Source organism: Ursus maritimus, unplaced genomic scaffold (assembly GCF_017311325.1).
Source record: "Ursus maritimus isolate PB19 unplaced genomic scaffold, ASM1731132v1 scaffold_15, whole genome shotgun sequence".
Lineage (NCBI taxonomy): Eukaryota > Metazoa > Chordata > Mammalia > Carnivora > Ursidae > Ursus > Ursus maritimus.
Window position 1 is genome coordinate 24,363,770 of NW_024423897.1, and position 25,215 is coordinate 24,388,984.

At 35.9% G+C, this 25,215-nt stretch overlaps 1 protein-coding gene across 3 annotated transcripts in view; it reads left to right on the forward strand.

Annotated features, from left to right (window-relative positions):
* LOC103664616 (sperm-associated acrosin inhibitor-like) overlaps positions 1–24,093 on the forward strand; it is a 124,080-nt gene extending 99,987 nt beyond the window's left edge. For 2 of the 3 annotated variants that reach the window (XM_040630437.1, XM_040630436.1), the window contains 6 exons: positions 2,156–2,232; positions 3,193–3,230; positions 4,507–4,625; positions 21,004–21,041; positions 22,451–22,566; positions 23,694–24,093. In XM_040630437.1, coding sequence (XP_040486371.1) covers positions 2,156–2,232; positions 3,193–3,230; positions 4,507–4,625; positions 21,004–21,041; positions 22,451–22,470 — 292 coding nt within the window. In that variant the 3' untranslated portion in view covers positions 22,471–22,566; positions 23,694–24,093. Of the gene's footprint in view, positions 1–2,155; positions 2,233–3,192; positions 3,231–4,506; positions 4,626–5,513; positions 5,802–21,003; positions 21,042–22,450; positions 22,567–23,693 lie in introns of those variants that run through there. The other variant, XM_040630438.1, reaches the window with a different exon arrangement.
* The last annotated feature ends 1,122 nt before the right edge of the window (positions 24,094–25,215 follow it).

Sequence of the window (25,215 nt, forward strand, 5' to 3'; positions counted from 1 at the left end):
ATATACAGTATATGTATATATTATGTACTATATATACATACACATATGTGTGTGTACATAAATATATGTATATGTAACATTAATACATACCATTGCATATATAATATACATGTTATTATATGTTTGTTATTACATATTATATAGATACATATGTAGATATATACATGCATATAGATACACATATATGGACTCATATATACAACATGTACATATATCTATATATACACATATGTATATATTTGTGTGAGACTTTATTATAGTTGTATATTAAATATCTGTACACTTATGCATATATTCAACCATTTATGCATATTAAACATTTTTAAGGAAGATAGATATGCATTAAATAATCCATACATTTAACATTCTCTTTCATGGTCAATTTAAAAGCTTTGGCCTGTTGTGCAATATAGTTAGTGTCTTCTGCTCTTAACCTCTGCTGATCAATACATGTAAGACAACTTCAGTTTAATTTCTCCACAAATGTGCCAAAAGGATTTGCCTGCGTGAATATCTCTGATTGTGTCTATGTAAATATTTCAAGGGACTAATGTAAACACAATAGTCACTTTAATATGATAAAGGAACATTTTTTGCACTTACAGATTTTGTACCCTCCCATTAAGTTGGCATGGGACAGTGCTAGATTCAAGGATTCTTTTCTAAATCTTGTCTTTCTTCACTGATAAAAAAAGGCAAGGGTGACAACTTTAAGTCTGACATAAAACATATGCACAGACTTAATATTTTATCCTTAATATTTACAGCAAGCCTATGAAACAGAAATTATTCTCACATTTAAAATTAGAGAAGTTGTGGATTAGAAGGTCTGAGTATTGTGTCAAGGTTACTCAGTGGTAGATGAGATTTGAATTTAGGGCTTCCATCTGCCAAATCTCTTACCACTGAGCCAGACTGCAAAGCAGATTAGTTAAATAGCTCTGATGAAATCTCTTCCCACTTCAAACCCTGTAGGGTCTTTACTTAACTTCGCTTAACTTAACTTAACTTAAAGATCAAATTTTCCATCATACAATTCAGGGCACACACTGTCCTCTAGTCCAGGTCCCCACAGTGGGCCATTCCAATGCTCATCTAGGAACTTTTTTGAGCATTTCACATTTTACAAGATGTTCCCATTAGGGGAAATTGGTTAACAGGAACATGAGAACTCTCTGCATTAATACTTAAGGTTTTAGGAGAAGCTCCATTGATTTTAAAATAAAAAGGTTAATACAAATCAAATCTCCAGTTAAGTCCTGTGTGCTTCCGGCGTTGCAAAATACTTAGAGTCCAAGTTATATTTCCAGTTACAATTCCCAAAACTCTTTCTTCTCTTCTTTTGATTCTCCTTTTCTTTCCAACTCAATAACCTGGAAGGATTTTACATCTCTTCTCTATCTTGGTTTCAAAGCACTATACCATCTCTCCTCCCCATACTTCTGGATACATCTGATCATATTATCCTAAATTTTCTGTTTAGAGAAGACCTATTGATAATGCACTTATGAAGCCTCTCCCACAGCTATTTTAGAATCTCCAGGCCGAACATGGAGTACGTCAGCATCTTATCTGCCATAAGCCATCTCACCCCCTTTAAGCCCCTGACCATCAGATCGATAAGGGAGATTCCTCAGCTGGGTGGAAATAGTTGAGAAGTAAAGTGAACAGAATAGGCACCATCCCTAGAGCTGTAAACCCCACTCTCCACTGTCTTCTCTGTGTTAGCTGGATCAGGTAGGGACTCTGTGAAGGTAGCTGCTGTGTGGAGCTTTGATGGGAGGACTGCCGTAGGTCAGTCCTTCCTGAAATAACGGTTTTTATTTTCTGATGAAAAACTTAAGATTCCAAAGTGCATATCTCCATAAACGCAGCCTGGCTTCTTGTGGGCTGAGCCAAGGGTTGGAAGAGTAAACAGCTCCTATTTAAATATGCACAGAGGACTTGCCTGGGTGTTCAAGTCCATACAAGGTCTTCTGTTACACGTATGTCTTGCTGACACTGTGGGTTGGGGGAAGGAAAAAGGGAATAGTCCACACTAAGTAGGAATCTAGGAAGTGGAAAAGCTTCCTCATCTATAAGAAAGTTTCATTTAGAAATGGGCAGGTTGTCCCTGTGCCATATGTTATAATGTCTCTATGGGTTTCTTCCACAGACTTGGTAAAATGTCTTTCTTCTTGACATGGATCAAAGCTATGTTTTTCATTGCTTTGGCATTTCCTCGTTATTCTGGTGAGTACGTTTTTCAGTCCTGGATGAAACATTTCCCATATCTTAGAAATGTAGCAAACAACTGCTATTATCTAGAAATGGAGGAGTTTGATTTATAGGATTTATAAATGTTAAACTGGCAACATGAAACAGAGCATGTTAGAAATACCTTCTACAATTGCATCAATGGGTTGCTTTATCTCATTTCCCACCTTAGAGAGGTGGAGACAAAGAAGTAAGTTAGGATGAGCAGTACTCATAGAATGAACTTGTCTTTTTGTTCATTTATGACTGAAGATATGTACCTTTTTTTCCCCTCCCTTGTCGGAGGTCAGATTCCATGGTTGCTCAATGCAGAGTGTGGAAAGTAGCGATGTCTTCTAGGTCTGACATTCCTTGAAAATCTGATTTGTTGTTTGCTGGCTCTGAGTCATGGCTTTGTATAAGAAAAGAATTCATTGATTCCTCTGCTAACAACTTATGCTCCTTAAAGCCAAAGGGGGTCCATGAATTTCAGAATAAAGTACCTGTGAGGTAGTGGATAGATCCCTGATATTAGACCTGAGTACTAGTTAATTAAATAATAATAAATTTCTTCATATTAAGTGACTTTTTGCAAGGCATATAAGTGGCGCTAAGCAAACCGTTTTCTTGTCCAACTAAGATGTCTCATCTATAAAAACGGAAAAAAATCACAAGTATAGTATCTTACAGGAGGGTTTGATGATTATTGAATAATACATAAGATAATTCTCACAGAGCAAGATTAATTTGGAATTATCTTTCTACATCTGAATTTATTTTGTGAACTTACTGTTTGATTGCTATGAAAGGCTCATCTCGTTATTTGCAGGGTCCTGATTAGGCAATTTGCATAATATTTTGCTACTTAAAGATGCAGGTACTTTTCACCAGAGACTCTGATGGTTTTTCCCCTCCCTCCTCTTATTTTTAATTTTTGTGTGGGGGGATTGGTTGCAGAAACTTCTTTTGAACCTTTATCAGAAATCCATCAAGTGGTAAGTTAATACTGATTACTTCAGAAATTGAAATGGTAAGCCTTTAATTTTTTTTATTGTAAGTTTTAACAGCAAATTTCACTGTGTACAACAGAATGGTCCTTCAAAAGTAACAAATAGTTTTATTATTACACCAAGTTCAAGAAATAGAATCTTCCAGACATACAAAATCATTTGGCATTAAAGATAAGGTAAAAATATCTCATTACTAAAAAATCGATTACAAACTATAGCCTTGTTATAGACAAGGGTCTGTTATGGGTTAAGCGGTGTTGAAAGAACTTTTTATCCTAGCAAAACAAGAGGATTAAAAAAGCAACAGCCCAATTTTTCCTAAACAGTAGATAAAATAATAATTGTCATACATTCATAATGAATTATTACATAGAGGTGATGAAAATGAACTACAGCTTTAAACATGTGAATAGATAAAAGTTACAAAGACATTTAAAAAACAAGTTATGTAAGAATACACAGATTATTGTTTATGTAAATAACCAACACTGCCATCATTAAGCAAATTACATACATATCTATATGCTTATATACACATATGCAAACACTCATATATATGAATTCAGACAACTGTGGTAATAATCTGAAACTATCAGGTTAGATAGTAGTGAAACTATTGAGAAAGACAAGGGAATTATTAAAAATTGTTTTATGATTTCTTGTGGTATGAAATATAGTTGGCTTTTAAACTGTATGGGTCCACTTATACACAGATTTTTTTACAGAACAGTACAGTCTTCCTTATGATTCTCTTAATATTTTCTTTTCTCTACCTTTATTGTAAGAACACCATATATAATACATATACAAACTATGTGTAAATTGACTGTTTATGTTATCATAAGGCTTCTGGTCAACAGTAGAGTATTGGTATTTAAATTCTGGGGGAGTCAAAAGTTATATGTGATTTTCAACTGCGTAGGATGGGAGGGTCCATACCTCTAAGACCTTCACTGATCAAGGGTCAACTGGGGAAAATCTGACCCTAGTATGAGGAGAAGTGGAGGCAGAATGTCTAAATTATAAAAATATATTTAGCCATTTCTATGTTTTTTTTAAAAAAATGATGTTGGGTTTGTAAAAATATCCTAAAAATATTTTATGTGTAAGTGGACTGTAGGTACCTTGATGTTTATTTTTAAACCTCAATATAGAATATATTTATTCCATTTTAATGCATGGCAATTTTTATTAAGATTAAAGGACATTTTATTTAAAAAGTTCATTACTTGGTACATTTATTTTGTCTCTTAATGTTTAGCAGCCAAGCTGTGATGTGTATATACAGCAATCACATTTTTGCACAAGAGAAAAGGATCCAGTCTGTGCAACCAATGGCCAAACTTATTCCAATACGTGCGTTTTCTGCGTCGAACAATTGTAAGAACACAACACTAAATATGGCTCTTCCAAAATAATGAAGAAACCATCATAAAATGATAGGAAAGCCCATGTTTTTGATAGCCTTGGCACAGTATATGCAGAAAATAACTACTCTTTCTGTGAAAGCCACAGAAACACACTTGTACCTTTCCTGAATTCTCATTTCTAGAAGCAGTTTTGTATTTGACCTCTCAAATATAACTCTGTGGATATTCTGCAAATGTATAAGTCAGTTAGCTGAACTTAATTTAATTATGATTTACTAATGACAATCTAGTGACTGATGTAATTCCAAAGTCCAGATGATCAATGGTAGTCCCCATGGTGTAGCTGCAAGCTAACTTGAGCATAATTGAGCAGGAAATCCTACCAGCTACAGATATCTGAAATCCATCACAGTGGGCTTATTCATGCTAAGAAGGGCTCCTCTGATGCTCCTGTCTGTCTCTTGAACTCCATGAAACACTCCAAACCTTTCTTAGAAGCAGGGCATTCTGGAACCTTCCATGTAAACTCCCTTCCTGTATCCTTCACTCAAAAGGAGTTTGCAGTCTTTAAGTTTGGTCAATTTTTCTGAGTCACCGTTTTCTATGACAGGTATTTCCTCTCCTTTAATCTGAAAATCTCTAATCCTCTCCTCTCTTGGGTCTGTGTAGGTTCCAAGGTTGAATCAGGACTGAGCGTGTAGGAAGAGGTGAACAGCCTCAGGTGCTGGGGAGAACACGTGCAGTGTGGCAGAGCGGGCAAAGCCCACCTGCTTGTGCCACAGCCTCTACACACTCTCCATTTTTAAATTATCCTCATTGAGGAGCACTTAGTGCAATACCTAGAAATTTTAAGTGTTCTTTTCATAATTTCTTTTTCTTTCTTTTTCTTTCTTTACAGCGAAAGTGGTGGAGCATTTGAGTTTGGTTATTATGGTAGATGCTGATTTTGGCTGAGCTACACATTCCTATGGCTTTTATTGTGGTCCAGTTTTGTGGTAGATTCTACAACCAATTAGAACCTCCTCGGTCAGGGTTTTAAATTCCTAGATAACCAGACAAAGACATCTACGGTATTCAAGATGGAATGTGGGACGTTGAAGAATTTTCCTAAGACCCTATGATTGAAAGATTTTTCTTTTCTATGTCCAATTATTCAGAGTTTAAAATCATAAATATTTCAATCAACACAGTGTTCAATAATATTATCCTTTTAAAATACCCTTTCTTTCTTTGGTTGGTTAGTGGGTGAAAAGACATGAATACTTTTGGTAACTATAATTAAAGAAATATTTTCAAAGGTGAACAAATAGTACATTACTTGTGTATTTATTAAAAATAGGCACTTGGGCTCCTCTTTATCCTAAAGAATCAAAACCTCTAGGAGAAGGATCTGGGAACTTGAATTCTAATATGTACTCCAGGTTAATCTTACAATTACAAATGTCAGGCAATATGGACTTAAATTCTAAAACATGAAACGGGCTTAAATTCTAAAACTATCTATTATTGAATGACTGGGAGAGTCTGTTCAAAGATATTGTAAGATTTCTGAGGTTTGGGGAAAAATTATATTATTTTCTTTTTCTCTCACGAATCAGTCAAGAGATAAATTGGTGATCCTGGGGTGCCAGGCAACTGTGCCTTCATCAATGCAGTCTATCCATTTGTTGTCCAGGTCCATTGATTCTCCATTTCTTTCATCTCTCAACAACAAGAAACAAGCTTTATTTGGGTGGTCATATGTTCATTTGAAACTTGATTTTAATGGCAGAAATGTAGATCAATTATTAGAAGACAAGTATCAATCTGCTACACTATCAGGCCCGCTCTCCTTTTCACTAAACACTTCCACCTCTAAAAGAGTGATCTATGTGGGATACGCATTTACATCTTTAGTATTGATTCTTTTTTTTATAATAATTTTTTATTATATTATGTTAGTCACCATACAGTACATCCCTAGTTTTTGATGTAAAGTTCCACGATTCATTACTTGCGTATAACACCCAGTGCACCATGCAATACATGCCCTCCTTAATACCCATCACCAACCTATCCCCCTCCCCCACCTCCTTCCCCTCTGTTTTTAGTATTGATTCTTTTTTTTTTTTTAAGATTTTATTTATTTATGTGACAGAGAGACAGCAGCAAGAGAGGGAACACAAGCAGGGAGAGCGGGAGAGGAAGAAGCAGGCTCCCAGCGGAGGAGCCTGATGTGGGACTCGATCCCGAAACGCCAGAATCATGCCCTGAGCTGAAGGCAGACGCTTAACGACTGCGCTACCCAGGCGCCCCTTTAGTATTGATTCTTAACCAAAGTGTCCATTAGAATGTAGACATTAGAGCCACATTATAAAAATGCATTCAACCACTTTCATAGCTTTTTTCATTGTAGAGGACATGTATAAAAAACATTGAGTGAATGCTGATAAATTTATACATGTAATTGCTTTTCCTTTCATTTAACATATTATTTTTTTAAAAATCACTACTATAGTTAAGCCCCGTATTAATGGTGGGGAAAAGTTGCTAAGGAAAGCAGATATTATGACTGTCTTCTAGGAACTTTGGGTATGCTGGTGGAAGTTAGTATTCATCAGTGATGGGAATTCCACCTCCCCACGTGACTATTTTCTACACGAGCTTTGTGAGTCAACTTCCCACATCCCTCATGTTATGTAACTTAATTCTTAAAGGAATCTCATTAGATGGACATCAGCTCTGTGGTTTAGCCATAATGAAAGTGAGACACAGAAAGTTTAACATTTAAAATCTGACACTTGATAAGGAAAATACAATGTTTTCTTGAATTGAGATAAAATTCATAAAACTTAAAATTTGCCACTTTGAAGCATATTTTTTAGTATACATTCATTTACAATGTTGTATAACCATCACTACTAATTCCAACACATTTCCATCATCTACCCCCTTCTCCAAACACAAAAATCAACTACATACTTCTCAATTCCCCATCTATCAATTCCTGGCAGCCATTAAACTTTTTTATCTCTATGAATTTGCCTATTCAGACATTTCGCATACATGGAATCCTACAATATGTGTATGATTTTCATATGAAAGTTAATCTACTCATCTATTTGTCATGAAAAGGCAAAGCTATGGAGACAGTAAAAAGTTCAGTAATTGTCAGGAGAGAGACATAAAAAGACAGAGCACAGGGAATGTTTAGGCCAGTGAAAATACTCTCTTGTGATCTTATAATGATAAATGTATTTCATTCAACTTTTGTCCATACTTATAAATGTACAACACCAAGAGTAAACCATAAGGAAAACTATGGATTTGGGGTGAGTATGATGTGTCAGTGTAGATTCATCCTTGGTAAAAATATACCATTTTGGTAAATGATACTGATAATGCGGGAGCCTATGAATGTATGGAGGCAGGGAGTATAAAGGAAATCTCTGTACCTTGCTCTCAATTTTGTTGTAAATCTAAAACTGCACTAAAACAATAAGGTCATAATATATCAATTGAGCAAATGTGTGTGAATTTATTTTGACTCCTTACTCTAGTCTGTTGTTCTACGTGTCAATCCTTGTGCCAATATCACACTTTTTTTTTGTCACTATAACTTTGTAGTGTGTGTTAAATCTGGATACGTAAATCCACCAACTTTGTGCTTTTTCAAGATTGCTTTGGCTACCCAGAGTCCCTTGAAATGCAATATGAATTTTAGTATTAGATTGTCAATTTCAGCAATAAAGACAGTGGGAATTTTGATCAGGATTACATTAAATGTTCAGATTGCTTTAGGGATTATTGCTATTTTAACGAGATTAAGTCTTCCAAACTATGAACATGGGATCTGTCTCTATTTCTTTAGGTCTTCTTTAATTTCTCTTAGCAGTGCTTTTTAATTTTTTTAAAAATTAAAAAAAATTCTTAAAAAACTCAGCTTGTATGTATGTTTCTTTTTTAAAAAATTTTTCATTTGAGGATAGTTGACACACAATGTTATATTAGTTTCAATTATACAACATAGGGGTTCAATATCTCTATACTTATGCTGTGCTCACCACAAGTGTAGCTACCATCTGTCAACATAACAACACTATTACAATATCATTGACTGTATTCTTTATGCTGTGACTTTTCTTCCTGTGACTTATTCATCTATCTCTCACTTCCCTTCACCCATTTGCCCATTCCCTCGACCTCCCTTTTTTCTTGCATCCATCACTTTGTTCTCTGTATTTATAGGTCTGTTTCTTGGCAATATTTTTTAATTCTTAGTGTACAAATGTTACATTGGTTTAATTTATTTCTAAAGATTTTGCTATTTTTGATGCTGTGGTAGATGGAATTGGTTTTCTTCATTTTGGGGGAAATTATTCGTCACTAGAGCATAGAAATACAATGGATTTGTTAAATATTGATTTTATATTCTCTAATTTTGCTGAACTTTTTAATTTGTTCTAATAGTTTTTAAAATTATTTTTTTATTGTGGTAAAAAACACATAACCAAAATTCATCATCTCAACCATTTCCAAATGTGCAAGTCAGTAATGTTAAATATATTACCATTGTTGTACAACTAATCTCCAGAAATTTTTCATCTTGTAAAACTAAAATTCTACGCTCATTAAATGACTGCCCATTTCCCCTTTCCAAAGCTCCTGGCAGGCAGGATTCTACTTTCTATTTCTATGACTTTGACTTTCTATGAATTTTATGAGTGGATTCATGCAGGATTTGTCTTTTTATGACTGGTTTATGTCACTTGGCATAATAGCTTCAGTATTTATCCATGTTATAGCATGTGTCATGATTTTTTTCCTTTTTAAGGCTGAAAAATATTACATTGTAGTACATGCCACATTTTGTTTATCAATTCTATTGATGGACACTTGGATTGTGTCCAACTCTTGACTATTGTCAAAATCCTAGAGGAGAACATAGGCAGCAACCTCTACGACATTGGCCACAGCAACATTTTTCATGACACATCTTCAAAGGCAAAAAGATAACAAAAGAAAAGAAAAGGAAAAACAAAAAGAAACAAAAGGTAAAATGAACTTGTGGGACTTCATCAAGATAAAAAGCTTCTGCACAGCCAAGGAAACAGTCAAAAAAACTAAGAGGCAGCCCACGGAATGGGAGAATATATTTGCAAATGACACTACAGATAAAAGACTGGTATCCAAGATCTACAAAGAACTTCTCAAACTCAATACACGAGAAACAAATAAACAAATCATAAAATGGACAGAAGATATGAACACTTTTCCAATGAAGACATACAAATGGCTAACAGACACATGAAAAAATGTTCAAAATCATCAGCCATCAGGGAAATTCAAATCAAAACCACACTAAGATACCACCTTACGCCAGTTAGAATGGCAAAAATTGACAAGGCAAGAAGCCACAATTGTTGGAGAGGATGTGGAGAAAGGGGATCCCTCCTACATTGTTGGTGAGAATGCAAGTTGGTACAACCGCTCTGGAAAACAGTGTGGAGGTCCCTTAAAACGTTAAAAATTGAGCTACCCTATGATCCAGCAATTGCACTACTGGGTATTTACCCCAAAGATACAGATGTAATGAAGAGAAGGGCCATATGCACCCCAATGTTCATAGCAGCTTTGTCCACAATAGCTAAATCATGGAAGGAGCTGAGATGCCCTTCAACAGATGATTGGATTAAGAAATTGTGGTCCATATATACAATGGAATATTACTCAGCTATCAAAAAGAACGATTTCTCAACATTTGCTGCAACATGGATGGCACTGGAGGAGATAATGCTAAGTGAAATAAGTCAAGCAGAGAAAGACAATTATCATATGGTTTCTCTCATCTATGGAACATAAGAACTAGGAAGATTGGTAGGAGAAGAAAGGGAAGAAGAAAGGGGGAGTAATCAGAAGGGGGAATGAAACATGAGAGACTATGGACTCTGAGAAACAAACTGAGGGCTTCAGAGGGGAGAGGGGTGGGGGAATGGGATAGACTGGTGATGGGTAGCAAGGAGGGCACATATTGCATGGTGCACTCGGTGTTATACGCAACTAATGAATCATCGGACTTTACATCAAAAACCAGGGATGTACTGTATGGTGACTAACATAATATAATAAAAAAACATTAAAAAAATAAAAAAAAAAATAAAATGTTAATATATGATTAAAAAAGAATAGTGCTGCTATAAATGAGTGTGCAAATATTTCTTCAAGATCCTCAGTGTAACATTTTTGGAAATATACTTTGAGGTAGAATTGCCAGATCACATGGTAATTCTATTTTTAATTTTTTGAGAAACCATAGTATTGTGTCCTACAGGTGGCTGTACTATTTTGTATTCCCACCAACAAAGCACAAGGATTCCAATTTCTCTGCATCCTTACCACCAATTATTATTTTCTGAGTTTTTTTTTTCTTGATAATAGTGATCTTAGTAGGCATGAGGAATAGGAGGTAAAATTATTTTTTTTTCATTTCCCAAATGCTTAGTGATAGTGAGCATCTTTTTATAGACCTGTTTGTCATTTATATATCTTCTTTGGAGAAATGTCCATTCAAATCTTTTGCTCATTTTATAGTCAGATTTCTTTTATTATTTAGTTGTAGGAGTTCTTTGTATATTATGGATCTTAACTCCTTATTAGATATGATTTTCAAATATTTTCTTTCATTCTGGGGGTTTCATTTTCAGTGTTAGCTGTGTCCTTTGATGTACAGATTTTTTTTTGCATTTTGATATAGCCTGATTTGCAATTCAATATAGCCCAAAAATCTATTTCCCTGAATGAGTGATGTTGAGCATCTTTTCATGTGTCTGTTGGCCATCTGGATGCCTTCTTTGGAGAAATGTCTGTTCATGTCTTCTGCCCATTTTTTTAAAACTCGATTGTTTGGTTTTTTGGTTGTTGATTTGTAAAAGTTCTTTATATTTTTTGAATACTAACCTTTTATTGAATATGTCATTTGCAAACATCTTCTCCCATTCAGTAGGTTGCCTTTTAATTTTGTTGATTGTTTCCATTGCTGTGCAGAAGCTTTTTATTTTGATGTAGTCCCAATAGTTTATTTTTGCTTTTATTTCCCTTACCTCAGGAAACATATCTAGAAGAATGTTGCTATGGCCAATGTCAGAGAAATTACTGCCTGTGCTCCCCTCAAGGATTTTTACGGTTTCAGGTCTCACATTTAGATCTTTAATCCATTTTGAGTTTATTTTTGTATATGGTGTAGGAAAGTGGTCCAGCTTGTTCTTTTTCATGTAGCTGTACCTTTTTCCCAGCACCATTTGTTGAAGACACTGTCCTTTTCCCAATGCATATTCCTCCTTTGTAGAAGTTCAATTGATTGTATAATTGTGGGTTTGTTCCTGGGTTTTCTATTACATTCTATTGATCTATGTGTCTGCCTTTGTACAAGTACCATAATGTTTTGATCACTACAGCTGTGTGATCACTACAGCTGTGTGAAGCCTGGAATTGTTATACCTCCAGATTTGTTTTTCTTTCTCAGGGTTGCTTCGGCAATTCAGGGTCTTTCGTGGTTCCATATCAATTTTAGGATTGTTTGTTCTACCTCTGTGAAAAATGGTGTTGGTATTTTTATGAGGGTTGCATTAATTGTGTGTGGATTGCTTTGGGTAGTATGGACATTTTACTAATATGTTTTCTTCCAATCCATGAGCATACAATGTCTTTCCATTTCTTTGTGTCCTCTCAGTTTCTTTCATCCGTGTTTTGTAGTTTTCAGAGTACAGGTTTTTCACCTCCTTGGTTAAGTTTATTACTAAGTATTTTATTATTTTTGGTGCAGTTATAAATGGGATTGTTTTCTTAATTTCTCTTTCTGCTGCTTCATTAATCAGTATGCAGAAATGCAACACATTTCTGTACATTGATTTTGTATTCTGTGACTTGACTGAATTCATTAATCAGTTCTAGTAGTTTTTTGGTGGCGTCTATAATATCATGTCTTTGGCAAATAGTGAAATAGTGAAAGTTTTACTTCTTTATTTCTTTTTGTTGTCTGATGGCTGTGGCTAGGACTTCCAGTACTATGTTATATAAAAGTGGTGAGAGTGAACATTCTTGTCTTATTTCTGACGTTAGGGAAAAAGTTCTCAGTTTTTCCTCATTGAGTATAATGTTGGCTGTGGGTTTTCATATAAGGTCTTTATTATGTTGAGATATGGTCTCTCTAAACCTACTTTGCTGAGGATTTTTATGATGAATGGATGTTGCACTTTGTCAAATGTTTTTTCTGCATTTACTGAAATGATTATATGGTTTTTAGGCTTTCTCTTATTGATGTGATGTGTCATATTGATTGATTTGCAAATATTGAACCACCCTTACATCCCAGAAGTAAATCCCACTTGATCATGGTAAATGATATTTTTTAATGTATTGTTGGATTTGATTGTTGGTATTTTGTTGAGGATTTTTGCATCTGTGTTCATCAGAGATATTGAGTTTTCTCTTTTTTGTGGTATCTTTATCTGGTTTTGATATCAAGGTAATTCTGGCCTCACAGAATGAATTTGAAAGTTTTTCTTTTCTCTTCTATTTTCTGGAATAGTTTGAGAAGAATAGATGTTAACTTTTCATTAAATCCTTGGTAGAATTCGCCTGTGAAGCCATGTAGTCCTGGGCTTTTGTTTGTTGGGAGTTTTTTTGATTACTGATTGAATTTCATTGCTGGTAATCAGTCTGTTCAAATTTTCTATTTCTTCCTGTTTTCGTTTTGGTAGGTTATATATTGTGAGGAATTTTTCTATTTCCTCTAGGTAGTTCAATTTCTTTGCATATTAGTTTTTATAATATTCTCTTACAATTGTTTATATTTCTGTGGTTTGGTTATCCTTTCTTCTCTTTCATTAGTTGATTTTGTTTATTTGAGTCCTCTCTCTTTATTTTTTGGGTGAGTCTAGCTAGAGGTTATCAGTTTTGTTATCTTTTCAAAAAACCAACTCCTGGTTTCATTGATCTGTTCCATTATTTTTTGTTTCTTTGTTTTTTAGTTTCTGTATCATTTATTTCTTCTCTTATCCTTATTATTTTCTCCCTTCTGCTGTTTTGGGTTTTGTTTGTTTTTCCTTTTCTAGCTCCGTTAGGTATAAGGTTAGGTTATGTATTTAAGATTTTTCTTGCTTCTTGGGGTAGGCCAGTATTATTATATACTTCCCTCTTAGAATTGCTTTTACTGCATCCCAAAGATTTTGGATCATTGTGTTTTCATTTTCATTTGTTTCCATATATTTTTTTAAATTTCTTTTCTGATTTCTTGGTTGACCTATTCATTGTTTAGTAGCATGTAATTTAAGTTCCATGAATCTGGGGTCTTTCCAGATTTTTTCTTATGGAATTGTAGTCAGAAAAGTTGTGAGATATGACTTCAATCTTTTTGAATTTGTTGAGACTTGTTTTGTGGCCTAACATGTGATCTATCCTGGAGAATATTTCATGTGCACTTGAAAAGAATGTGTATTCTGTTGTTTTAGGATGAAATGTTCTGACTATGTCTGTTAAATCCATCTGTTCCAGTGTGTCATTCAAAGTCACTGTTTCCTTGTTGATTTTTTTGCTTAGGTGATCTGTTAATGTAAATTGTGTTTGGGTGCATAAATATTTATAATTGTTATATCTTCTTGTTGGATTCCCCCCTTTATTATTGTCTAGAGTCCTTCTTTGTCTTTTGTTTTAAAGTCCGTTTTGTCTGATATAAATATTGTTACCCTGGTTTTCTTTTGACATGAATTTGAATGATAAATGTTTCTCCATCCCCTTACTTTCAATCTGCAGGTGATTTTAGGTCCAAAATGAGTCTTTTTTAGGCAGCAATTAGATGGGTCTTATTTTTTTTACCCACTTTGTCACCCTATGTCTTTTTATTAGAGGGTTAAGTCTATTTACATTCAAAGTAATTATTGATAGATATGTATTCATTGCCATTTTGCTACTTGTTTTTGGCTGTTTTTGTAGTTTTTCTCTGATCCTTTCCTCTCTTGCTCTCTTTCATGGTTGCCGGATTTCTTTAGTGATATAGTTGTATTCCTTTCCCTTTATTCTCTGCCTATTTATTATTGGTTTTTGATTTGTGGTTACCATTAGGTTTGTAAATATCATCGTATGCCTATAGCAGTCTGTATGAAGTTGATCGTCGCTTAAGTTTGAACCCATTCTTTACTGCTCCCCCTCCCCCACACCGCCACCATGTTTTAAGTATAAGGTGTCATATTTTACATAGTTTTATTTTGTGACTCCCTTGACTGATTTTTACAGATATACTTATTTTTACTGCTTTTGTGTTTCTTGCTTTTCGTATTCTCACTTATGATTTTTCCTTTTCACTCAAAGAGTCCCTTTTAATATTTCTTACAGGGCTGATTTAATGGTCACGAACTCCTTTAGTTTTTGTTTGTCTGAGAAACTCTATCTTTCCTATTCTGAATGATAGCCTTGCTGGATAGACTATTCTTGGCTGCAGATTTTTTCCTGTTAACACTTTGAATATATCATGCCACTTCTTTCTGGCCTGCGAAGTTTCTTCTGAAAAATTTGCTGATAGTTTTAGGGTTTCCCTTGTATTGACTGCTTTCTCTTACTACTTTAAAATTTGCTTCCATTATCACTACTTTTTGCCATTTTAGTTACTATGCGTCTTGGTGTGGACCTCCTGGGGTTGATTTTGTTGGGGAAGCTCTGTGCCTCCTGGATCTGGATATCTGTTTCCTTCCCTAGATTAGGAAAATTTTCAGCTATTATTTCTTTTTTTTTTTTTTAAAGATTTTATTTATTTATTTATTCGACAGAGATAGAGACAGCCATCAAGAGAGGGAACACAAGCAGGGGGAGTGGGAGAGGAAGAAGCAGGCTCATAGCGGAAGAGCCTGATGTGGGACTCGATCCCAGAACGCCGGGATCACGCCCTGAGCCGAAGGCAGACGCTTAACCGCTGTGCCACCCAGGCGCCCCTCAGCTATTATTTCTTCAGTAGTTTTTCTGCCACCTTTTCTCTCTTCTTCTGGGATCCCTATAATGCGAATGTTATTATGCTTGATGGAGTCACTGAGTTCTCTAAGTCTCATCTCATTTTGCGTAATTCCTTTTTTTCCTCACTTTCTCAGCTTGATTACTTTCCATTACTCTGTCTTCCAGGTCATTAATTCACTCCTCTGCTTCCTTTAGCCTGCTATTTATTCTATCAGCTGTTTTTTAATTCATTTATTGTGTTCTTCATCTCTGACTGGTTCCTTTTATCTCTGTGTAAGGGTCTCACTGATGTCCTCTATTCTTTTCTCAAGTCCAGTGAGTGGACTTTATGATCATTAAATTATTTAAATTCTCTATTGGGCATATTACTTATCTCAGTTTTGCTTATGATTTTGTCCTATTTTTTCATTTGGGACATATTCCTCTGTCTCCTCATTTTCCCTAATTCTCTGTGTCTGTCTCTGTGTCTTAGGAAAGTCGGCTACTTCTCCTGCTCTTGAAAGTAGTGGTTGGGCACGCACGGTTAAAAAGGTGGAACTGGTCCTCTGTCACAGGGGACATGTAGTGGCTGTGGAGACCAGGGCTGGCCAGGGCTGATCCACAAAGTGTGCCAGAGCTGAGCTCTTCTAGAGCTGAGTGTAGCTGATTTTTACTGGTTGTAAAAACTCACAAAACTCAGTACCTCTGATTTCCAAAACCAAGTGCTATGGGGATTCATCTTCCCCATGCAGGCTCCCTGGTGTGATAGTCTGTTTCTTGCCCCTCTTCACACTCCCAGCTCCCTCCTGTGGCCAGACCTCAGGTTTTAGCTCCCCACCCTGCCTCTGCCCTTCTGACTCTCTTCAGTGTGGCCTCTCATCTACATTTAGTTGTGCAGTTTGTTCTGCCAATCTTTGGGTTGCTTTCTGGGTTATTTGCACTGATGTGAGTGTTATCTAGTTGTATCTGTGGGATGAGGTGAGTTTAAGGTCCTCCTATTCTGCCATCTCTCCCAGATATTCCAATTTATGTCTTTTGATTGAGGAGTTTAATTTGTTCACATTTAAAGTAGCTACTAATAGTAAAGAAATTATTATTGTCATTTTTAATTTGTTTTCTCTATATCTTAAAGCTCTTTTGTTCCTCATTTCCTTCCTTACTGCCTTCCTTTGTGTTTAGTTGATTTTTTGTAGTGACATATTTTAATTCCCTTCTTGTTTTCTATGTATATTCTATAGAAATTTTCACTGTGGTTACCATGAGAATTACATATAACATACTACAGTTATAACAAAAATATACTATTGGTTTTTTAAAGTTTTTATTTTAATTCCAGTTATTTAACATACTTAAATATACTATTAACAACCTATTTTAAATGGATAACAACTTAACTTCAATTGCATAAAGTTTACTCCATTGCAGCTCTGTCCCCTCACTTTGTTTTACTGGTGTCACAAATTCCATCTTCTTATATTGCCTATCAACTAACATAAATTTGAGTTAATTTTTATGCTCTAGTCTTTTAAATTCTATAAAAGAATGGAAAGTGGATTTATGGACCAAAATTAAAATAATATGGGGTTTTATAGTTGTCCATGCATTTACATTTACTAGAGAACATTTTCATATCATTTTGAGTTAGTGTCTATCGGCCTTTCACTTCAAATTGAAAGTCTCTCTTTATCATAATTTTTTGTAGGGTAACTCTAAAGGTAATGAACACCTTCATCTTTTGTTTCTCTGGGAATGTCATAATTTCTTCCCTCATTTTTGAAGAACACTTTTGCCAGATACAGAATTCTCACTTGGCAGGCTTTCTCTTTCACACCTTAAATTTATCATCTGCTGTCTTCTGTCCTGTAAGATTTCTGCTGAGAATTCCTGGTCCTAATCCCTGCTGACAAATACATAGAAGAAGGGAAGTTCAATATATGGAGTAAAAACATCTTTCCTGCAGCTTCAGTTCTAGGCCTCAGTTTGCTTTTTCTTGAAATACCTGCACCAGAAGGCTTGGTCTGCCAAAGCCATTTTTGATGGTGTCTTTGTAAATAATTCAAAGAGCTAGCGTAAGCATAATATTCAGTTTACTATAAAAAAGGAGTATTTTCTGTACTTGTGAGATGTGGGTTCTTCAATTAAATTGGCACAAAACATGACTAGTCTCAAAGTTTCCTTCTAAAGCCTGGGCTTCCTCATGGCTAAAATGTAGCGGATAGGATTAAGATGGCAAATGCCTACGAACACACCACTTAACTGCAGAGAGTTTAAATGTTTCATCCCTACTCATCAGGATACAAGATAGATACCACACTTCGCGCATAAAGAAAACTGTGGATTCAAACTTTATGATTGAATATTGAGTCAAGCTTACTCAGTGATAGATGGGATTTGTACTCGGGTTTTTCAACTGCCAGGGCTCTTTCCACTGAGTCAGACTGAAGATTAGTTAATAAAGGAGAAAATAATAATGAATAAATCTCTCCCTTTTTTTTCTTTTTTTTCTTTTTAAAGATTTATTTATTTGAGAGAGAGAGAGGGAGAATGAGCAAGGGGAGGGGCAGAGGGAGAGGCAGACAAGCAGACTGCCAGCTGAGCAGGGAGCCTGACACCCGGCTCAATTCCAGGACCCTGAGATCACAATCTGAGCCAAAACCAAGCGTTGGACGCTCAATCAACTGAGCCAACCAGGCGCCCCTCTCCCTTTTCTTTAAAAGCCTCCAGTGTCTCTCAAATATCTCTCGTGGAAAAAAACAAATTTTTACCATATAATTTAAGGCAGTGTCCCATCTTGTTTCAACTTCATTCCCCAATTTTCTCTCTCCTGCTCTAAAAAAATGAGTTCTGGAGACCTAACACAGAGGATAGTTATTATAGTAAAAATACTGTTTTATAAACTTTAAAGGTGCTAGGAGACTAGATTTTAACTGTCTCACTGGAAGAAGAAGAAGAAGAAGAAGAAGGGGAGGAGGAGGAGGAGGAGAAGGAGGAGGAGGAGGGAAGGAGGAGGAGGAGGGAAGGAGGAGGAGGGGAAGGAGGAGGAGGGGAAGGAGGAGGAGGGGAAGGAGAAAGAGAAAGATATGGAAGGGATATGATGGAGGTGTTAGCTAATACTGCGTTGGTAATCATACTACAATACGCTAATGTACGAAATCAACATGTTGCTCACCTTAAATTTACACAATGTTATATGTCAATTATATCTCAGTTACAAAAATATATTTGCATCCTGTCCTCTTAACAAGCTTCCCTAAACCTGGCTGCCCTAGAGACTCATCCGGGAGCTTTTACAATGTACTCATGCCCAGGACTCATCTACTAACAATCAATTCACAATTTTGACTGCAGGATAGGGTATTCATACTCTTGAAGTTTCCCATATAATTCCAATATGCCTGTAGTTTTAAAAAAATATTAAATGCTTAGGTCATTAATTATCTAATTATCATTCCCAAACTCTTCTTTTTCCTGCTTGATGCTCTTGTTCTTTTTCACTCACTTGCTTGGAAAGCTTTCACGTATCTTCTTTATCTTAGGATCTATGATGCTTCCCCATACCTCTGCTTTGTTAGATCAAGTTGTCCTCAAACCTCCTGCTGAGGAAGATCTATTGAGAAGTACGTGTGACTTACTTTAGAGCCCCAAGGAAGGATAAGAATATCTCTGTGTCTTATCTGCACTGGGCCATCAATATTACCCCATCTCTTCACCAGCAGACAAATAAAAAAGACTTAGCTAGAAGGAGATGGCTGAGCAGGAAATGTGAACAAGGCAGCCATAGACTCCGGAGCTGCTGACACCACTCCCTATTATCTCTCTGTGTCAGGTGGGTCCGGTGGGGGATCTAGGGAGGTGGCCCTGGTGTGTAGCCCTGCTGTGAGGATTGCTCCAGGTCTGTCTTTCCAGAGATCATCTGTTCCTATTGCCTGAGGAAAATAACTGAGATTCAAATATGTAGTTTTTAAAAACAGAGCCAGGCTTTTTCTGGGCTGACTACAAGTTGGGAGAATAATCAGTCCTTCCATTTTGTTAATAGTTATTTTGGGGGGCTCTCTTGTATATCTTTTGGGGGTGGGGGGCTTCCAAGTGATGAGACTCTATGTTTTACTGAATCATAGGAAGATAAAAGGGAATAGTCATCTAGGAGGTTGGAGCAATTCCTTTAGAAGTAAGAAACATTTGAAAACTGGGTTCTGGATTCTTTTCGGGTATCCAATTTAGCATGTGTATCAATGTTATAAATATTCTTCAAGATTTCTTCTACAGACTTGCTAAAATGCCCCTCTTGTCATCAAGACTCAAAGTTTTTTTCATCATTGCCTTCTTATTCCCTTGTTATTCCGGTGAGTAAATTTTTATTCCTGGGTGAAACACTACATATCCTAGAAAAAAAAATGCAAGAAGCAGCTATTATAGTTTGGGAAAAGAGAAACTGATTTTGTGGAGTTTGAAATTCATAAACCAGTAAAATGAAACAGGCGCATGATCCAAATGCCTTCAATTACTTTCATTATTCTCATTTTCCACATTAGAGAAGTTGCAATGGAATGGTAGATTACAATAGGCAGTAGTTTTTAGGTCTTTGTTCATCTGTAGCTCAAGAACTTCAGTTAAATTCTTTTTCCTTTTTGGGCCCAAATTTCATGATTGCTAAGTGCAAAATGTCGGAAGAATGATGTCTTCTAGGTCTGACATTCCTTGACAATCTGATGTGTCGTTTGCCGGCTCTGAGCCTACTAAATTAAGGCTTGTGTAGAGGAGAACTTATTGATTCTTTTTTTCTGACGACTTACCTACCTATGAAGCTCAAGATTGTCCATGAATTTCAGAATAAGGTAGTTGTGAGGTATCAGTTGGAGCCCCCCAAATAGGACAAAGTACTGATTAATTTTTCCTGCTTAAGTAAATGCATGCTAAGCATTGTCTTCCTTGATACTAGAATAGCTCCTTTAAAAATTGATATAAAAAATACTATCTTTGGGGCGCCTGGGAGGCTCAGTCATTCAGCGTCTGCCTTTGGCTCAGGGTGTGATTCCAGAGTCCTGAGATCCAGCCCAGCATCGGGCTCCCTGCTCCACTGGGAGCCTGCTTCTTCCTCTCCCACTCCCCCTGCTTGTGTTTGCTCTCTCGCTGTCTGTCTCTCTCTGTCAAATAAATCAATAAAATCTTAAAAAAATATAAGGGGTTATTTAAAAATAGCATGCACACTGGTTTTGCATATAGCTAGATTATTTTGGAAATTAAATTTTTAAAAAGATTTGTCTCATTATAAGTTTTTTTTAACTACTGACACAAATTCTCATTTATTAGGTGCAATGAGTAGGCAATTTATATCAATTTCTGGTGCAAATAGATATGGATACTTCTTACCAGAGTCCATTTTGTTTGTCTGTTTGTTTTTAACTTTTTTTTCTCTGCTTTGGTTGCAGAAAATGGCTTTGTAAAATCATCCAAGAACAAGATTTCAGTAAGTTATTACTGATTGATTTGGAAGTAAAAAAAAGATAAAATTTTAACCTTATTTTATTGAAAAATTTAACACTTAATTTATCAAATATACAACAGAATGAGGTTTCAAAAAGTAAAAACATATATATATATATTTATTATACCAAATTCAAGAAAGAGAATCTAACCAGCAATCCAAAACCACTTGCCACTACCTACCTTATTATATAAGATGATAAAATGCATATCCTTCTACCTCAGGATTCTATCCCTTGACAATAAGATGCTGGTGTGCACAAGAATCTGAGGAAGAGGGCGCTTGGGTGGCTCAGTCAGTTAAGCATCTGCCTTTGGCTCAGGTCATGATCCTAGGGTCCTGAGATCAAGTCCCACATTAGGATCCCTGCTCAGCAGGGAGCCTGCTTCTCCCTCTGCCTCTTGCTGATCCCCCTCCTTGTGCTCTCTCACTCTTTCTCTGTCAAATAAATAAATATAATCTTTAAAAAAAAAAAAGAATCTGAGAAAGAGAAAAGCGTGTTGGAGTAGAATTATTCATCCTCATACAACAAATTAAAAAAATGAACAACCAAATGATCAGTTTAATGTTAAAAAATAATGACTTCCATAATACCCATCACCAGCCTATTAAAGAGGGCACGCATTGCATGGTGCACTGGGTGTTATACGCAAGTAATGAATCATGGAACTTTACATCAAAAACTAGGGATGTACTGTATGGTGACTAACATAACATAATAAAAAAAAACTAAGGATATACTGTATGGTGACTAATATACCAAAATAAAAATCATTAAAAAAATAATGACTTCCATATATTCACATAGTAGAATGTTACATAGAAATGAAAATAAATGAACTATAGCTCTAAATGTAAGCATATATATAAGGTCACAAGAGTGTAAAAAGCAAGTCATATAAGAGTATATATAATATTGTTTTCTCTGCATACACTACTAAGATACCCTAAACTAAACATATATATGAATACATGTATAAATTTGTAATGTATAAATATTGACATTTAGTGAATTATATTTATTGATATGCAGTGAAATTACAGAGAAATGCGGGAAATAACAGAAAATTCAGTTGGTGATTTCCTCTGGTAAAGGGGGCTGGAGGAGACATGATCTGCTGGGGAAGATTGTGAGTGTGGGATGGATTTGCTATGTAATAAAAATACTTATGCCAATTACTTGGCCTTTTTCTTAGAAGAGGGTGTATATATCTTAAAGAAATGGTAATTTTTAAAACTTCCTGCTGGGTTGTATGTACATAGATATTTGTCTTTGTACCCATATATTGATTATATTTACCCTGTTGTATATGTATGATGTTTCATATAAAAATGAATTTTATTCAAATGTTCATTATCCAATAAACTTATGCTGTCTTTCGGTTTTACAGTCAAAATGCGAAGAGTATGATAATCCAGCACAAATCTGCACCAGAGAATATTATCCAGTCTGTGCAACCAATGGCAAAACTTACGGGAATAGATGTGTTTTCTGCCTCGCCATGATGTAAGACCACAGTAGTAAATGTGTGCTTTCTAAGTAATGAAATGCCGGTTACAAAATCTTCGTGTATCTATGTTGCTGATTCTCTGAACACAGAATACACAGAAAATTACTTATATTTCTGTAAAAGTCAAAGAAACACACTCGTATCTTTCCTTGAAATTCTTATTTCTAAAAGTTTCGTGTTTGAGCTCTCAGACCATAATCATGCTGGACATTCTGCAAATATTTAAATCAATTATTTAACTGACTATGAATTACTAATGACAGATGTGCAACCAATATGACATAATTCCAAAGCTCCGATGCCATTCAGTAGATCTCTGCTATACGCTAAAATCCATCAAATGAGCCCACTCATGCTGGAAAGAAACTCCTCTGATGGTCAGGTTTGCACCTGAACTTCCTGAGAACTTTTCAAACCTTCCTCACACTGCAGGGCATTCTGGTATACTTCCACCGAAACTTCCTTCCCTTTCTCCTTTACCCTGAAGGAATTTGTGGTCTAATGGCTCTGTCAGGCTTTCCTGCCTTGTCTACGTTTTTTTCTCATAGATGTTTCCTCTCCTAAAATCTTTGCCTTTACAATCCCAATGGTCCTCTGTTTCTCAAGAACCATTCTCACAATCCCTAATCCTTTCTTTTCTCAGGCAAATGCAGGTTCCGAGCCTGAGGGCAGGGCTGAGCAAGTAGGAAGGGTCAGTATCCTCAGAGCAGGGGTGCCTGGATGGCTCAGTCAGTTAAGCCTCTGACTCTTGATTTCAGCTCAGGTCATGATCTCAGGGTATATGATCTCAGGGTGTATGAGACTGAGCCCCACATTGGGCTCCGTGCTGGGCATGGAGCCTGCTTGGGATTCTCTCTCTCCCTCTCCCTCTGTCTCCCCCCACCCCCGCCCCACCCCACCTGTGTACACTCTTTTGCTCTTTCTCTTTAAAAAAAAAAAAATCCTCATAGAAAAGACCTGAAGACCTGGGAGCAGGTGGGGCCAGAAGTTTCTAGAAGTGAAGCACAGTATCTCCCCGGAGTCCACGTTCCAGACTTCTTCATGAAGAAGCACTTTGTGAATTTCTCAAGAGTTTAATGTGTTCTTTTAATAATTTCTTTTTTCTTTCTCTTTCTTTCTACAGAGAAAGTGGTAACAAATTTAAATTGTCCCATTTTGGTGAATGCTGACTTTTGATGGAGTTATATTTTGTAGGGATCTTATTGTAATCCCATTTTGCAGTGGATTCTACAGCCAATTAGAGTTTTTTAAATCAGGGTCTTAAATTCCTAGAAAACCCCAGACGAATCCTCCTATTGGACACAAGACGGAAAACTGGACATTCAAGGTTCTTTCCAATTCTAAGATCCTAGGATTTCAGGGTTTCTATTCTTTATGATCAATTCTCCAATGATAGCTTGAAAACAGTTATATATTAATTGTATGTTTGATAACATATAACCTAATGCAATCAAACTCCTAATATTTTGCTTAATAAAATGTTAAGTGATATTATTTTTATTAAAGTGCCCTTTATGTCTTTGCCTGAATAGTGCATACTTTTGGTAAGTATAAGGAAAAAAATTTGGAGCTAAAAGTTAATTTCCAAATATTATATTACTTAGGTATTTATAAAAAGTAGAGATATCTGAGATCTCTTTCCCAAAGAATCAGAAACTCTTTTTTTTATAGTTAGCTTTTATTTTTTTAATTTAAATTCAATTCACCAACATATAATACATCATTAGTTTTTGATGTCGATCAGAGAAAGACAATTATCATATGGTTTCACTTGTATGTAAAATATAAGGAATAGTACAGAGGTCATAGGGAAAGGGAGGGAAAACTGAATGGGAAGAAATCAGAGAGGGAGACAAACCGTGAGAGACTCTGGACTCTGGGAAACAAACTGAGGTTTGGGGAAAGGGAGGTGAGTGGGGGATGGGGTAGCTGGGTGATGGGCATTAAGGAGGCCACGTGATGTGATGAGCACTTGGTGTTATACACAACTAATGAATCAAGAATCAGAAACTCTTGTTGAAAATCAAAAAATGGGCAGAAGATATGAACAGACACTTTTCCAATGAAGACATACAAATGGCTAACAGACACATGAAAAAATGTTCAAAATCATTAGCCATCAAGGAAATTCAAATCAAAACCACACTGAGATACCACCTTACGCCAGTTAGAATGGCAAAAATAGACAAGGCAAGAAACAACAGTTGTTGGAGAGGATGTGGAGAAACGGGATCCCTCCTACATTGTTGGTGGGAATGCAAGTTGGTACAGCCACTCTGGAAAACCGTGTGGAGGTCCCTTAAAAAGTTAAAAATTGAGCTACCCTATGATCCAGCCATTGCACTACTGGGTGTTTACCCCAAAGATACAGACGTAGTGAAGAGAAGGGCCATATGCACCCCAATGTTCATAGCAGCAATGTCCACAATAGCTAAATCGTGGAAGGAGCCGAGATGCCCTGCAACAGATGACTGGATTAAGAAGTTGTGGTCCATATATACAATGGAATATTACTCAGCAATCAGAAAGAATGAGTTCTCAACATTTGCTACAACATGGACGGCACTGGAGGAGATAATGCTTAGTGAAATAAGTCAAGCAGAGAAAGACAACTATCATATGATTTCTCTCATCTATGGAACATA